General features: G+C 38.1%; 1 protein-coding gene across 2 annotated transcripts in view; it reads left to right on the top strand.

The window, feature by feature from the left end:
* The window catches only part of nlgn3a (neuroligin 3a), a 107,964-nt gene extending 100,447 nt beyond the window's left edge, over nucleotides 1-7,517 (top strand). For both annotated transcript variants that reach the window (XM_027008643.3, XM_027008642.3), the window contains one exon: nucleotides 331-7,517. In XM_027008643.3, the coding sequence (XP_026864444.1) occupies nucleotides 331-1,198 (868 nt within the window). In that variant the 3' untranslated portion in view covers nucleotides 1,199-7,517. The remainder of the gene's footprint in view (nucleotides 1-330) is intronic.
* The last annotated feature ends 10,049 nt before the right edge of the window (nucleotides 7,518-17,566 follow it).

Here is a 17,566-nt window from a genome sequence, read left to right as displayed (position 1 = left end):
TATCATTATGCTCTAGAGGGGGGTATTAATTTCAGGTCTTTTCCTTGTGCCATTTGATGAAGGTCATGCTAAACACATCAATAGGAAAGCAATGCGGAGCCCAAAAGGGGTCAAACAAAAATGTTTTAGAAGAAAAGACAAGCTTCTTGGTTGAGTGGAAAAGCAATAATGTTCAGCAGTCCACTATGTATAGGGTGATTCATGTGCAGCGTAAAAATAAAGTGTATGTTGCGGTCCGATTTAAATGTTTGTGTAGTACATGTTCTGTGACTGAAAAACTAAAGTTTTTTTTTTCTTTTCTTGTGCATGTCTGTGTGCATGTTTTTGCAGAGATCCCAACAAGCCAGTGCCCCAGGACACCAAGTTCATCCACACGAAAGCCAATCGCTTTGAGGAGGTGGCCTGGTCCAAGTACAACCCCCAGGACCAGCTGTACCTGCACATTGGTTTAAAGCCTCGCGTGCGCGACCACTACCGTGCCACCAAGGTGGCCTTCTGGAAGCACTTGGTGCCACACCTTTATAACTTACATGACATGTTCCACTACACATCCACCACCACCAAAGTGCCGCCACCCGAGACCACGCAGAACTCACTGTCCACCAAGCGGCCCGGTGGCAAGGCATGGCCCTTCAACACCAAACGGCCACCTATGTCGCCTGCCTACAACAGTGAGGGTGGAAAGGAGCCCTGGAATGGTGAGGAGGAGCCTGGCCCACTCGTCGTGGAGAACCCACGCGACTACTCCACCGAGCTGAGCGTCACCATCGCTGTAGGTGCTTCGCTTCTCTTCCTCAACGTGCTTGCTTTCGCCGCCCTCTACTACCGGAAGGACAAACGGCGACAGGAGCAGCGTCCACAGGCAAGCCCCCCACCACATGCTGCTGGGGCCACAGGGGCTGGAACTGCCAACGACGTGAGCCGCCATGCACCTGCCGAGGAGGAGATTGTTTCTCTGCAGGTGAATCAGGCTCGACGAGAGTGTGAGGGTGGGGAGGCCCTGCGCCTGGCCTCACTGCCCGACTATGCGCTGACACTGCGCCGTTCGCCTGACGACATCCCCCTCATGACACCCAACACAATCACGATGATCCCCAACTCACTGGTGGGCATGCCCAACCTGCACCCCTACAACACCTTCACTGCCGGCTTCAACTCCACCGGCCTGCCCCACTCGCACTCTACAACTCGTGTATAGCTTTAAGGAAACCCATCTGAGTGGGACGTGCAGATGCAGGAGAGCTTTTGGTTTTCTAAGAATATCGCAGTGGATTGCATAGGAAACAATAATGAAATGTTTTAAAGTGATTTTTTTCACAGCAAATCCTGCACATGCTCTCTGGACGTCTGGTGGTTACAGACCTGTCAAAAGGTCAACTACTCCATCTTCACTGAGATGTGTTTCAAGCAGTATTTTTTTCTAATAATAATTTTAAAATGGGGGGATGCCTTTTTAAGAAGACTGGGGAAATATCAACTTTTTTTCTTGAATAATTAACAAAAATGCAGAAAAGTGCTTTTTATTTCCCATTTCAGTCTCTTGTGGGAAACATGTTTCAAAACAATGGCCTCAGAGATGACACGTGCATAATATCTGTTGCTTTTTTCTTTTTATTGCCTTAATAAGAGCTTGATTTTTGTTGTTCTACTTTTTATCTTTCACTGAAATGAGCGTGTATGGAGTATATTTGACATAAGCAGCTGGATTCTGGAGAAGCATTTATAGAAATCACAGCAGTTTGAATCCATGCCAAGTTGTTTTCAGTTGCTTTTCCTCATACTCGGTTTTACCATTTTCCCCTTATTTCCAGTGAAGATTATTGTCTGATACAAACTTTGCCAGACAAGACTGGACAAATAAACTTTACTGTGATTGTTTTGCTAAAAGAAAAGTGCATCTTTTTCAACAAAATGAACTCTCAACTACTGGATGAGATCTTTAGAAACTGCACACTCACATCACACAGTTCTCAGAACATCTTTTTGTGTGAGTGCGTATTTGGGCACATGTGTTGAGAGGGGATGTGCTGGTGTTTAGAACACCTGAGAATGTCTTGTATGGTGTGTAATTGGGTGGGTGTTCATATTAGTAAGAATGTGTGTGCTTGTGCTGAAAACACCTGAGAATGAGTCTCTGTGAGTGTGCGTGCACGTGTGTGTGAGAGAGAGAGAGAGAGAGAGAGAGAGAGAGAGAGAGAGAGAGAGAGAGGGAGGAAGGAAGGAAGGAAGAAGAAGCGAGAGAAAAAAAGAAATGAATGTGTGAACACTTTTTCCCTGTTTTTGTTTAATTTGAATTTGAATGGTAGGAGTGGGGGAAGGGAAAGCTTCTTTGCAATGTCATTCAATTTGTTTACCACAAGTAGTGTTATGGCTGCATCTCTGGTCATTTGCAAAATAGCACTTTTGGTTGTTTTAAAAAATTATATATGTCTAATTTTGCTTAAGAATTACAAAATAAATCTATTATTATTTTACATGTAGAAGAAAAAAATAGCTAAAGATTCAACTGAACTAACTGACATGATTCCATTGACTTTGTTCCTCCAAGAAGGAGATGGTGGCCTGTTTACACTGAATAACTTGACTTCAGTGTAGACCTGTGTTTCTTTAAATATATATATAAATATGAGCATACATACATATATGTATAGGGCTTTTATGAAGATTATGCTCCCATTGAACTGAAAGTGTAAATGACCATTTCTTTAGGTTGAAAACACCAATATCCAGAAGGCAAAATGATTAGTGTTTGTGCTAGTCTAATTCTCAACACCATAATCTAAGGCCACACCAAGTGTCTTTTTAATAGCTCTATATGTATATTTATGTATAAATATATTTAATATTTATTTATGTACACCAGATGTATACATGCTGATTGTGCCATGTGCCAAATTAAACCATAAAACTGGAGAAGACATGTTGCAAAAACACATTATTTATCATGAAATCTGATTGATTTTTATCTGATTGATTTTGCTTGATCAGGAGGTTTTAAGAGAGTTAAATCACCAAAGCATGCTGTTTGACATCATATGCTGTTCTCCGTCCCACACTGCACTTAAGAAAAAAAATGTCTCACTCTGCTTGCTAATATTAGATGAGAACAAGCAAGGAATGTAATTGTTCAGAGGTAGGATTTTTGAATGGAAGATAGACTTGTTTGCGTGAGCAGTTCTGCTCATTTTGAACACATTGCTAGTCAGCCATGGGAGATGTGGACAAAAGCCAGCTTATGAAATGTTCTATCTTGACAAGGACAAGCTTGGCTCTAGCCAAAGTGTTCTCAATCAGTAAGCACTTGTCTTCATTGAACGTAATGATCCCCTTCCCTTTCTAAATCACAGTAGTTCTTGAATGCACTCCCAGGAGGTTCAGCAGGAGGATGAGGATATCCATGCTAAAGGTTAGTTGATAAATCAGTTAGCATCCAATCTCCTGAGAAATGTCCCATCATATTTGCATTTACACTTGTACTTGCTCATCTGCTCAGATTGCTCAGAAGGTGCTAAAGTGCACCATTGTTTCTGATCTAGCTAAAACTAGCCACAACTAGGCTTAAGTAGCTGTTAATCCTGTTGTTTAGGCCTAATAGTGAATGAATGTTGCATTTGCTCATTTGTCCTGATTAAACTGTAGGGAAAAAAGTGGTGAGTCATCAAATTTTAGAGTTTGGCACTGAAGAAGCAATTTGGGCTTAAAGTATACCTAAACAAAACTACTGAAGAAGAGCCATTTTGCAAACGATTTGAATGGAGAGCTGAATTTTCTGGTATTGCTGCCATCAGTTTAACAGTGATCAGCTGGATTTCTGCTGACCAGGAATTTTGTATAAAGACCACAAAATGTAGCATCAAACAAGCATGTTATCTAGAATCCAGTTCCCTTAGGTCTCCACCTCCATCACAGCAACCAATACAGAGGATTAGATGCTTTATCGAATTTCTCGATCAGGTCTTTGAGATGGCAGCAGATGGTCAGAGCACAGAGGTCAAACTCAAATCAATATTGCACTCTGCATGGCCACTGCTATTTCATAATTAAATATTGAAAACAGTGGAACATTTGAAATTTTCCATGCTAAACAGAAATGCCCAGTCTAAAAGGAAATGTGATGGTGTTTCTTTGTATCTTTCTATGTTTCCTGTTTAATAATGGTTTGGTAAAATTGATAACTTGTTTTCAACTTTCTGAATCACAAATTATCTGGTGAAATTAAACCATTTAAATTTTTCCATTGATGGTATAAATATTTTAAGCTCTCCTTTATCAGATTATACATTTGGTTTCTTCTTCTCAAAACATGCAGGTGTGGTGGATTCGTATGCTTTATAATTTTTCAAGGTTCATCAAAAATATTAAAATTACACATGCATCTCCACTGTAGCCATTTTAAGGCTAGCTTTTAGGAGTCATACCCTGAGGTCATTTTGGTGTCAGTAAGTTTGCCTTATCTCATCTTATCACAAACCCTTGTTCTTTTTGGATGTTCCTCTTTGCAGTAACCCAGCTAACAGGGAACATTCCCAGAACTTTGCTTAACATTATTTAAATGTTCTTAAAAAGTTTAGAAAAAAACATTCTTAACAATTGTTATTGTTATACTCTGCCTGCAGTATTATTTTTCACTTATCATTTTAATGTTTTTATTTGTTTGTTTGTTTAATAAAGCTGGTCATTATGAATGTTCCCAGAACATTTGAACTGTAATGATCATTTTGAATATTCTGATAACAAGAAAAATGTTGGCCTGTAAAATGCTGAAAATGTTTGTGGAACATTTTCATAACCATGAAAAATATTGCATGGCCATTAAAAAACTGATTAGAAATCCTCTCAGAACATTTTATATTTTAACATAATTTTATATAATGTTCTGAAATCAGCAACAGAAATATACAAACACAAGTAATGCCTCCATATCCTAAGAGCAATGTTAGGGGAATATTCTTTTTTAACATAAATTAATTAGCTGGGAAGCAATAGCAAACTTCCTCTGGAATGCTCCCTGATGGTATAGTTGTCCGGTTTTCTAGAAGTCCTAGTCTGGTCTCAATGGTGTGCGCAAGTCCGAAACCCATCCCGTACGAGAACATCCATCAAGGGCAACAGAGAAGTAGTTGGCTGGGGTGGATGTGTTGTGGGCTACAGCAGGGGACATCAGAGGGTGGTGGGAGTAGCCATGGCAGCTGAGAAGGGTTGAGGCTCAGTAACACTATGACATCAGGGGTAGGTGTACCTCAGCAGAAAGAGAGAATACATTATTAGGCATGTCCAGATACAAGGGTATATAAATTAGGGGACTATAATGTGCATTGATGGACTCCAGATTACAACATCACATCACTAGGCCCAAAGACAGACCTAGCTGTTTCTGGGCCTAATAGAACCCTTGTTTTGTCAGAATTAAGTGAGAGAAAGTTTCTGAACATCCAGTGTCTGGCGTCCTTTATGCTTTCCTCAATAATATGATGCTGATATGTCCTCTGGTTTGGCTGAGCCATATAGCTGAGTATCATCAGCATAGCAGTGGAAACTAGCACCTAGCACAGTGTTTATGTTTAATGTCATACCTCTAGGTGACTAGAGTGTGCTAACATATATAAAGATAAAAAGATAAAATAGAGGCCGTAGAACAGATTCTTGTGGGACACTATAGCTAACCTTGTTGTATGCTGAGAAGTCTCCATTTATGTTAACAAATTTAGGAAAGGGAAATTCCTCTAATCCCAATAACATTTTTGAGTCTATCTAGTAAAATGTGATCTATAGTGTCAAATGCTGCACTCAGATCAAGCAATATAAGCAAAGAAATATAACCCTGGTAAGAAATAATCAACAGGTCATTTAATCAGTGCAGTCTCTGTACTATACTAAGGCATCTGGTTCTGATTGAGGTATGAGCTTGGCTGCTGATCTTTTTCTAGGATCTTGGTAATAAATGGAAGGTTTGAGATTGGCCTGTAGTTTGATATGAGTCAAGGTTAGATTTTTTGATAAGTGGTCTGATTACTGCTAATTTGAACCCAATGTGCAAAAAGGAGTTTATTAAATTTAGTAAAGTTTCAGTTACTTCAGGTAGGACTTCCTAAGGAAGTGTGCAGTGGTTTGGTAAAATTGTGAATCTAGTAAGCAAGTGGAGGATTTTGAGCGTGAGATCAGAGCTGTAAGTTCAGGATCTTGGATAGGTGTAAAGAATTCAAGAGTCTTTTTTGGCTTGGTTGTTCTGGTCTCTAAGTAGCTGCTCGATGTCACATTAATACTCTGAATCTTATCACTAATGTGCTTAATTTTCTCAGTGAAGAAATCCATGAACTCATTACTACTGTGTGATGTTGTAATCTGAGCAATGGTGTCAGTTTTATTCCTAGTAAGATGTGTAATTGTACTAAATAGAAATCTAGGATTCTTTTTGTTATTTTCTATTAAGCTTGAGAGATAAGCTGTTTGAGCGGTAAAAAGTGCCTTTCTTTACTTGAGAAGGCTCTCCTTCCATGCAGGTTGGAAGGCTACAAGTTTAGTGTGGTGCCATTTACATTCTATTTTTTGAGTGTTTTGTTTTAAATTGCGAATGTGATCATTATACTGAGGTACAATTTGTGTGTGGGCTCTATTATACATTGGATGAAACCAATTGATTCTAATATAGAACTAAAGGCCGATCTCAAAGGGTCTTGGGCACTATCAAACTGAATATTGAAATCACCAGCAATAAAGGCTCTTTCTACTAGAGTGACTAGTATACTAGTATATACAGAGGAAATCTGCAAACTTGGCTTGTAGATGCCAATCAGTGGAAGAGGCTGGGTGGGCTTTGAATCGCCAGCTACATCATTTATGCTAGTAAAAATAATTTCAAAGGACTCAACATTATAACCAGCTTTCTGGTTTATGCCTAATGTGGCAGTATACGCAACTACAATGCCGGCTCCACAGGATGTTAGACAAGGGCGGAGTGCATTGCTGTAGCCAGAAGGATACGCTTCGATTAAAACTGTGTAGTCATTTGGCTTTATCCAGGTTTCTGTTAGACAAAGTACATTAAATCTTTGATCTGTTAGGATTTCGTTTATCATGAGTGCTTTAGATTAATTTTTTATATTTTCTATATTTAAAAAAAAAAAACAATGGAGGCATCAAAAACATGAAAAAACACAGATGTGATTGTTGTTTCAAATAAATAGCCTCAAGTCTGAGACTCTTAGATATTCTTCAAAGTCACCATCCACTATGATGAGAGCTCTTGGTGTTCTCTTAATCAGCATATCAGCATCATGAGGCTTCACCTTTGATGTTTTCAAGATATTCTCACACACGGTGAGTATTTGTAGGGTGATGTGCTAATGAAAACTCTTTGCTGAGGGGGGCATTTTAAATGTAACTTTTATTTTAATGTTTATGTTATAATGTATTTTTTATTTTGTAAATCAATTTGTATGTAGGCTGTCATGTTTCGCTATTTATTATTGTCTTAGAAACAAATTTAAGACTAAATCATTAAATTACAATGCCTTTAAGACTCTAAAAAACATTCATTCATGTTTTTCAAACCTTTGACTAGTATTGTGTGAGTATATGTGTGTGTGTGTGTGTGTGTGTGTGTGTGTGTGTGTATATATATATATATATATATATATATATATATATATATATATATATATATATAATAGAATTCTGTAATTTATACATATATATTATAGAATTCTGTAATATATATATAGTATTATATATGATAATGAGTTCACTGTAGTCAAATGACCTCCACAGTCACCAGACCTCAATCCAACAGATCACCTTTGGGGTATGGTGGAACTGGATATTTACATCCCTAGAATGTTCAGTGTGAGCTTGAAGAAAATGTATTCATGCATCAGTGTTCAGTTTTTAAATGTTGTTTGCTTCCTATAATGATTTTTAATTCTAGCCCTTATGAAATCTAGAGTTTCAGCATTAATTGTGTGTGTGGCTATTTTATACATGATAAAGCAATAACAAAACTGTTCAGTCTGGGCTGTGCAGCAGTGCTGTATAGTGCTCCTTAAGGGACAACGAGCCCAGCTGCTGCACTGACTGGAACAATAATGATTCTGTCTACGTGATGGATGGCCCAAAGAAACCTAAAGAGTGAGACAAACATCTAACAACCACTCCAAAGCACACTCTCTAACTCTGTCTCTCTTTCTCAGTCCCATAGAGTCAACCATCAGCTTCCACACCTCTTAAAGATAATTAACTGTAGTTTTACATTCACAAGGCCCTGTTCCCCTTTAAATGCACTATCACACAGCAATAGGAGATATACTGTAATTGAATGCACTACGTCTTGCACATTAAGGAGAGCTAACTGCACGTGCTCTAAAGTGCAGTGTAGGAGGGCTGTGGCAAACTAACTATGCAAATAAAATGCATTAACCTTGCGTACTACAGGTAATTACCCAGATGCAGCTACTGCATCATAAAAGGAAAATAAATGCATTCTTTAATATTATTGGATGTTATGCTGCTTTAGACAATAAAATCAGGCACTAACTATAAAGAAGGCAGCTGAAAAACTGTATGGAATTGATTTTAAGTGAAATGTGAAATGGAACTGGGAATAGCTTGATTTGGGCATGGTACATTGTCATCAGGTTAAACATTCCAACTGTGTGTGATGTTAGGATAGTTTCAGACTTTTCCTATGAGACCTATGTGTTTTATATCTGAGGAGTGGATGGTTAGTGAGGGACTAACTGACTGATCTTAACTGCAGAAATAGGGCTTTTAAAAAAAGGAAATCATCAGTTGACTTTTGTTTGCATTTATATCACTGAAATGCCCAACCCTAAAACAAAACCTAGGGGATCCCTGGGACTGACATGGGTAATTTTATAGACAATGGATTATTGAAGTGTGTAGTGTCTCAGAGTAACAATATATGTTTCACTTTTTGATAATAAACATACATAAGAGGAAACAAAGTAAAAACCAAATAATCACATTCCTGTTTTGCATAGTTTACAGCACTGACCCCAGAAATGTTAACAAAACAACTTTGATTTCTCCACTGAACCAAAAAGAATTTGTTACAACCTCATCTCGGCTGGGAGGCCATAATATAGGGTTTGAGTGATAGTGACAGGAATTTGCAAAGAGAATGACACCAAACATCAAGTATATTTACAAGTTTGGTGTTCAGGTAGAGAAATATACAAGAAACTGGTGCAATTGCTTCAGGAGTGGCCCAGGCCAACACAACAAACAAAACTAAGCTACAAACAAAAAGACAACAAACTAAGCTAACAGAAAGAAAGACACAATGACTACACTGACTATACTGACATAAAGAGACAAACCCACATCCAAACAAAATGGCAGTCACTCCCTAACATGTGTAAACCAACCAATATATATTTAGTTTTTCCTTCACACTTGGGTCCACTACCAGAGGCCTGGGAGCCTGAGACTACATAGTATCTTAGCTGTTACCAGGACTTCACTCTTCTGGGCCAAGATTTCAGATAACATTCCTGGTATCTGTTGGAGCCATTCTGCCAGTTTGGGGATTACAGCCCCTAGTCCAATTACTATGTAAACTACAGTTGCTTTCACCCCCCCCCCCCCCACATCTTTTCTATCTTGTCCTTCAGCCCTTTCTTGAGCTTCTCATGTTCCTTTTTCCTGATGTTGCTATCACTCGAGTTTGCAAGTCAAGTCAAATTTATTTAAAGAGCACTTTTTACAACAGATGATGTCACAAAGCAGCTTTACAAATGTTTGAGTCCAAGCCCTCAGGGAGCAAGCCAAGGGCAACAGTAGTAGGGAAAACTCCAGAGAGCTTGAGGATAAAACCTTGAGAGGAACCAAGACTCAAAGGGTTGGGCCCATCCTCCTCTGGCCGACAATGGACACCACAATAGTAGCAATACAGTCAATGAGGAACAGAATAAGTAGTGAAAATATATAATAATAAAATGAAAAAATAAGCAATTAGTGTGTAGTCCCATTTTTCTAGAAGCCCTAGTCTGGTCCTGATGGGTAGCATATGTCCAAAACCCATCACGCACAAGAACATCCATCAAGGGCTACAGAGAACTAGTTGGCTGGGGTGAGGGGTGGTGGGCTACAGCAGGGGACATCAGGGAATGGTGGAAGTAGACATGGCAGCTGAGATGGTTTGAGGCTCAGTAACATTGTGACATCAGGCATAGGTGAACCTCAGCAGAAAGAGAAATAAATAATTTGGTATGTCCAGGTATGAGGGTGTGTAAATCAGGGAACTATAATGTGCAAAGATTGACTCCAGCAGATCTAGCTATGGCACCACAGCTAAAAGGATAGAGCCAGAAGGAAACACTTCAATGTCCCAGATCTACACCTTTACCTAAGATGAGAAGTAGTTAATAAAATGACTGTACAGATTTCAGCCTAGCCATAAATATTAAGAGTGTCTGAGTCTCGAACATTTACAGGAAGGTCATTCAATAGTATGGGACCCCCCTGTAGAAGATTTTCTTATTCTTGGTACTAGTAAAGAGCCTGTACCTTTTGATCCTTTTAAAGCAGACGTGGTGGATCGTAATCACTACGAAATTTTACTGGGAGCCAGTGTAAAGTAGCGAAGATATGAGTGATGTGATCAAATTTTCTAGTTCTAGTAAGAACTCTGGCTGCTAGATTTTGAACTAGCTGGAGCTTGTTTAGGCCATTAGTGGTACAGCCAGGTAGTAAGGTATTACAGTAATCCAATCTTGAAGTGATAAATGCATATTATTGAGGAATGCATAGTGGCACTTTGTGTAGTAGACATCAGATGACTGAGTTAACTTATTTATAATGTGTGAAACGGACATCTAAGGTATTGTTTTGAATAAGAGTGAATTCTTCATGCTTCCTACTTTAGACAAAGGGCTTTGGATAGATGTGTATCAGGAAATTAACTGATACTGTTTGAACCCTTTTCAAAAGCAGCAGCTATTTTATTTAGGCATACAACCTTCATAAAATAATTAAACTATATAATTGTATATGCCACTTTGGTATTTTATTACCTACCACACTGCATGGCCCTACTTAATGGGCTAGTTGTAAACCTCAAATTTTTTGCAGCACTGTTTGCATTCTGAAGTCACTTGGATGTAGCAGGGTAGCTGAGTCTTGAACCCTGTATAAGATGCAACACTTTTTGGCTGTTTTCATGCAATTTACTTTTGACCAGAAATCAGGTGTATGACTGGATGTGTTTAGTTCACACTTACAGATGCAGTGGGCCCTTGTAGCACTTAGGGTGTTGGATAAATTTATGATTAAGCAGATGAGTTGTTCAAAGGGTATACTTAGCACTGCTCACTATATATGCTACAGATCAAATTCAAATGCACTGAAATATATTTCAACTTTATACAATTTTGAACATTTATATAAACATATCCAAAAGATCCAGAAGGTATTCAAACAAATACTGATGCTATTGTGCATATTACAAGTGTTAAATTAAGATAAGATAAATTAAACTATTAAATCGGTGGTGCTGACATGTGAATATATGGATTATATGCCAATAAAATGTATTTTACTTACTATACATATTATTTTGTGTTCTTTCAATAAAAATGAAGGATCAGTACAAGTTTTACATTAAGCAGTGTTTTGATGAAAGTCAACAGAAGGAAGTGGCTTAATGTGCCTTAATGTCCTAAATTCAAATATATCTTTATGATGGTAGACAGTGTTTGACCACTGAGAGAAATGTATTCCTAAGTTATTATTTTATTACAATAATCCATGTTTTTATGATGCAAAAAGTATGTTCTGGCCATTTTTATTTTAATATAAGGTGTAACAGAAACAAAAACATACTGATGCTGATCGTTTTATATACTTTGTAGCAGATTAATTGCAGAATGCCCCGTTTCCATTAACTTAAAAAAAAATAAAAAATTATATCAACTTTGGGGTGCAAATCATTGACAGGGTATCTGTCATATAAAGGCCTTTAAGCATCAGGAAAAAGGTGTAGTATTACAAATCTGCCTTACCTCAAGGTGTGGTGTTAAATTAGTGAATTGGCAGGAGTTGGAGGTGCCACAGATGGGACAGCATGCCTAATTTTCATTCCCTGCCAGACTGATCATATATTGTAGCCAACTCAAAAATTAGCTAAAGGAACAATGGGGACTACACCTGTAAGGTATGCTTTGTACTATTTTTAAACATTATGTCTATTGTTCTGTGTCCATGTGGTTTCAAAAAGTAAATGCACATTTTACTTTGTGGTGTGTTATTCTAACAGTAGTTTTTAAAAATTAATTAAATGTTTTTAAATGAAAATGTAGTTAATTCATTAGTTTATTTATATTTTAGTTCTCATTTGATCTTTTCCCAAAACAAATCACACACTCTCTGTCTTATTTAGAGTGCAAGATATTCTTAACCCTGTGCCATACAGGGCTGAGCACTGGGCCATGAAATGTATTTGGATTAAATTACCAAACATGTTTGGGGTGACCCAAGTGTTTCTACAGCAGAACTATATACTGGGGAGTGCCAGAGCCTGTAAAAAATAATCTTACAATATACTTGTTTACAGATAATAATTGTTATAATTTTACTTGAACTTTATAATAGGCTCATCCTACAAACCACATCCTCAACTTGAGTCTTGTCAAAAAACTGTCAGTGTTGGGTTATTGCTACATTTTGAATTAACTGCTCTCAGGCAATAACCATATATGTGTTTCAGACCATCTGTCTTCTTTGGAATATGAGACCAAGTGTATGGTGGCCTGGGAGTACAAAATACTTTAATAAATTAGAAATCCCAATGACAAAACTACAAACACAACAGCACAACCTTTATCTACTAATTTTAATGATTATCTTTTAACTATTATCTTTAGCTTTTGTAATTTACAATGAAGGTGCAGACAAAGAATTATGTCTTTTCTGTTGAGAGGTTTTTTGTTTCGTTTTGTTTTGTTTTTTTCTACCATTTTCCTCTGTTGGATTTTAGTTGGGTGGGATTAACTTTGCCGTACCTGAAATCAAATCTGCCAAAATACCAGTCAGAGTTAGCAAGTTTACATCACCTACTTGCTGTGTTCGGGCAGCTTGTGTATTTCACAGGTTCTGTTCATTCTGTCACCTCTTGTCATGTATATTAGTGGGTAAATTACTGGGGATGAACATAGGGCTGTACAATACAAATTGCTCACATTTGCAATTTAAAAAATACTCTGCTTTGAGATACATATTAATTCATCATCATCATCTACATTAATTTATTGAGATTTGCTAAATGACCTCATGAATTTGCTATCCCATCTGAAAGCAGCCTCTTGCTTTACTGTACATAAATCAGTCTCTTTATCACTTAGCAAACTTTAGCAAAAACAGCTAGCATTTTGGCTATATAACTTGTCATATACAAGGGCCCTGTTCGGTCAGATGTACAGCTAAACCACACTGATAATGTTTGCTATGTCACTTACCACCGCCACTAATGCCAGGTTTGTTATGGGAGGTACTACTGTCAAACATTATACAATCTGACACACCCTCCTGGTTCTGTGCTTGCAAAAACTCCCTGTTTTCGAGCCTTTAATTACTATCAAATTGCATAGTATAATTTTATCCCACTGTTCACCAGAAGGATAAGGATAAAACTGTAATATTTACTTAGGCAGCATGCTATACTACCTTCAACTGCAGGGGACAGTTGCAACAAATAAACATGAACTACCAGTAATAACATTTCAGATAAGTCAAATTGTTATTTTCTCCCTCTTATAAATGTTCAATATAACATCAAAACATGCTATTGATGCAACTCTCCTTACTATTCATTTTTGAGTGGTGGCCCATTCTCAGCCTATCAGTGACACTGAGGTGTGTAAAAGCTCCAGCAATGACACTGTATATGTTACATGTATACTAGAACCTCATACACTATCAGGCCACTAACATTCTTTTTATATTGGAAAAAACATTTTACTTTTATTCACTATATAGATGGACAGAAGATAGTCTATTTGTTGTCTAGATATGATTGGTGGAGCATTCTTAGTGTGTCTACTGTAATTGTGTTACAGGTGTTTATGACAACATTGGGGTCACTGCTAATCTGAGAGTGGTCCACCAGCACAAAACATGCAGCCAAGTGTTGTCTGTTGTCAGACACTGATCATTGGTGAAGTGCTACACACAAACTCTGAATCAACATACTCTGTATATACAGTACTTGACACTGTATATATGTCAGTGCCAAGTACTATGTCAAGTACTACAGCCAAAAGATTTTGAGACTAGCACAAATTTTGGTTTTTCCAAGTACTCTGTCAAGTACTACAGTTGTGGCCAAAAAGTTTTGAGACTAGCAAAAATTTTGGTTTTCACAAAGTTTGCTGCTTCAGTTTTATAGTGGCAATTTGCATAAACTGTAGATTGTAAAGAGTGATCAGATGAATTGCAATTAACTGCAAAGTCATTCCTTGCCATGAAAATTAACTTAGTCACAAAAAATACTGCATTTCAGCCCTGCCACAAAATAGCCTGCTAACATAATTTTGGTGATCTCATTAGCTCAGGAGAAAGTGTTAACAAAGACAAAACAATTGATATCACTCTGTCATGCTGATTAGAAGCACAGACTTGTTGCTTTAAAAGTGTGGTTTAAAAGTGGTGCTTGAAGTTTTTGAAGGCTTCACAGGCAAGGACATTGATATTTGTAAGAGTACCTAAATCAACCATTAACCAAATCATGAAGAATTTCAAGGAGAGATAGGTTCATTTGGAGTGAAGAAGGCTTCAGGGCACGCAAGAAAGTCAAGCAAGCACCAGCACGGTCTCCTAAAGAGGATGCAGCTATGGGATCGGGTCACAACCAGTGCAGAGCTTGCAGGAATGGCAGAAGGGAGGTGTGAGTCCATCTGCACACACAGTGAGACGAAGGCTTTTGGACGATGGCTTGGTGTCAAGAAGGGCAGCAAAGAAGCCACTTCTCTCCAAGAAAAACATCAAAGACAGACTGACATTCTGCAAGACGTATAGGGATTGGACTGCAGAGGACGGGTAAAGTTATTTTCTCTGATGAAGCCCCCTTAAGACTGTTTGGGACATCTGGACAAATCATTGTCTGGAGAAGAAAAGGTGAGTGCTACAATGAGTTCTGTGACATGCCAACAGTGAGGCATCCTGAGACCATTCATGTGTGGGGTTGCATTTCATCCAAGGAAGTGGGTTTTCCCAAAATGTCATGAATAAGGAATGGTATCAAAACATCCTCCAAGAGCAACTTCTCCCAATGATCCAGGAGCAATTTGATGAACAATGCTTTTTCCAGCATTAAAGATCACCATGTCAGAAGGCAAAAGTGATAACCAAATGGCTTGGTGAAACAAAACATTTAAATTTTGGGTCCATGGCCACTGTGATCAACTCCAAGCACTGATTAGGAAAGAATAAGTTGCCTTCAGTCAAGATTTTGCCCAGAAGCTGATATCCATCAAGCCAAGGCAAATTGCAGAAGACTTAAAAAAAGAAGGGTCAACACTGTAAATATTAAGTCTTTTCTTAAATTGGATGTATTTGTTGATAAAAAGTTAAACTTATAGAATGCTTATAACATCTGAGAGAAGGCTCTAAAAAAACTGAGGCAGTAAACTTTGTGAAAACTAAAACTTGTGTCAGTCTCAATCTGGCCATGACTGTATTTTTGACAATGACAATATTACTATTTCTACTGAGACAGCCACTTCCTAGCTGGATACCTGATCATGTAACCCTGTGGTGTCAAAGTTTGATCCTGGAGGGCCAGAGTCCAGTAAAGTTTGGTGATTGTTCTGCTTAGACCTGGCAATTAATATAGTTTAATCAGATGTATTTAAGCAGGTCACCAGTGTTTGACATGATGTAACTATTTAAAGTTCTTACAAATAATCACATTATTAAAAAAATGTTAAGACAATAATCAACCCTATATTTTGAGTTAAATACAACAGTGTCATCTAAAACAGTGTTTTTATGCTTAAGGCAATTTCTTGCTAGACACAAGGGCTGCAGTAACATGTATGTATGGAGAATACAGCTGTCTGTGGTGGGGCTGGGAGGATGAGGCCTGAGGTGTATATGAGAACATATCTCCCCAGACCTATATAATCATAACAAAGAAAAAATCATTCCCTACCCCTTTAAAACATAACAAATTAGACATAGGAAAAAAATGTGATTTGTTTGAATTTACTGATGGTTATTCTAAAATAAATCAATTACACAGGGGTAATGAAAGTATTTTCAAACTTGAACATTTCAAACATGGCATTTTTCTTGGTGAGTCATGCAGAGGTGCTACCACTTTGGGGATGCCAGCAATTAATAAACAATAAGATAATATGATAGTCCTGTGGTAGATTGGCAGATGTTATTTGCTATTGGTCAGCTTCATACTGCAGTACACTGCAGTTTTAGGAAGCACAGTTTGCGACAAAAACAATATCTTGTCTTGAGGTCCAGGAGGAGAACCAGAAAGAGCAATGTTGCCATCTATGCCATCTATCAGTTGATGGAAATCAATACAGACGCATCAGGTTCAATCCCATTTTGGCACCATCACTACTGGTGACATCCAGGGGCTATTTGACAGCTCAATAAATCCAGCTTTCTGGATCTCCACAGAAGAGAGTGGGCCTGTACCATGTCTGTTTCATTAGTGTGACCTACATAAGTTAGGGAGGTGAAAAAAATTATGAAGTGTTAATACAACACATCCCAAAGCCTCAAGTGTCGCTCAACAGTAAGCCCCTCACTATTTTGTTCTAACAGAGCTCTATTCATGGCTTCTCTAAGTATGGAAGAAAGTGATTCTCGCATACTTGTCTATGCTACAGAGTGTTCCAATGCTTTGGCCGTTTGCTGTCTACAAATTTTCTGTGGCAATGAAGGGCTTTCCATTGGTGGTGTGGTCATGAAAAATAGGCTCGGACAGTACTGTAACAGTAACTGCATAAGGACGGTCCTGATGAAATGTTAAGATATCATTAACATTTCAATTCAGTTTAAGGGTATCATTACAGGACCCTGTTTCAAAGACCCGTTCCCATCCTCACTGAACCCATGACTACAAGCAGAACTCTCCCCTGTGGGTGAACGGAACACACATAATTGAATAGAATGGGGTATCACAGATTGGCTATCCACAGGGGAAAACAGTTCATCATCCACAAGCATGGAAAACCGTAAGGCCATCAAGAACTGACTTGTGATGGAATACATTATGAAAGGCAGCAAAAGAAGTACAGTTAGGTTCACACAAAGGAGAATCACCCATAATTGAAAAGTTGTTATGTAACAAGTCTCTTATGCATTCGGAAGTCTTCAGGAAGTCCAAGCCCAGGAGACAGGGCTCATAAATATCTGCCACCCAACACAACTGCTGAAAGACCCTTTCACTGACTAGGATGTCAATTAATGTCAATTAAACAATTGTCAGGTCACAACTGTATCCACAATATCACTAACTATTTTTATTCCATTGTAATGGGTAACCTACAACCATGCATTTTCTGTTGATGATTGGGCCACTGTTTACACC

Source organism: Electrophorus electricus, chromosome 16, assembly GCF_041902795.1.
Source record: "Electrophorus electricus isolate QZ-2024a chromosome 16, ASM4190279v1, whole genome shotgun sequence".
Taxonomy (NCBI): domain Eukaryota; kingdom Metazoa; phylum Chordata; class Actinopteri; order Gymnotiformes; family Gymnotidae; genus Electrophorus; species Electrophorus electricus.
Note: the sequence above shows the minus strand (reverse complement) of the source record. Positions and strands in the feature narration are given on the sequence as shown.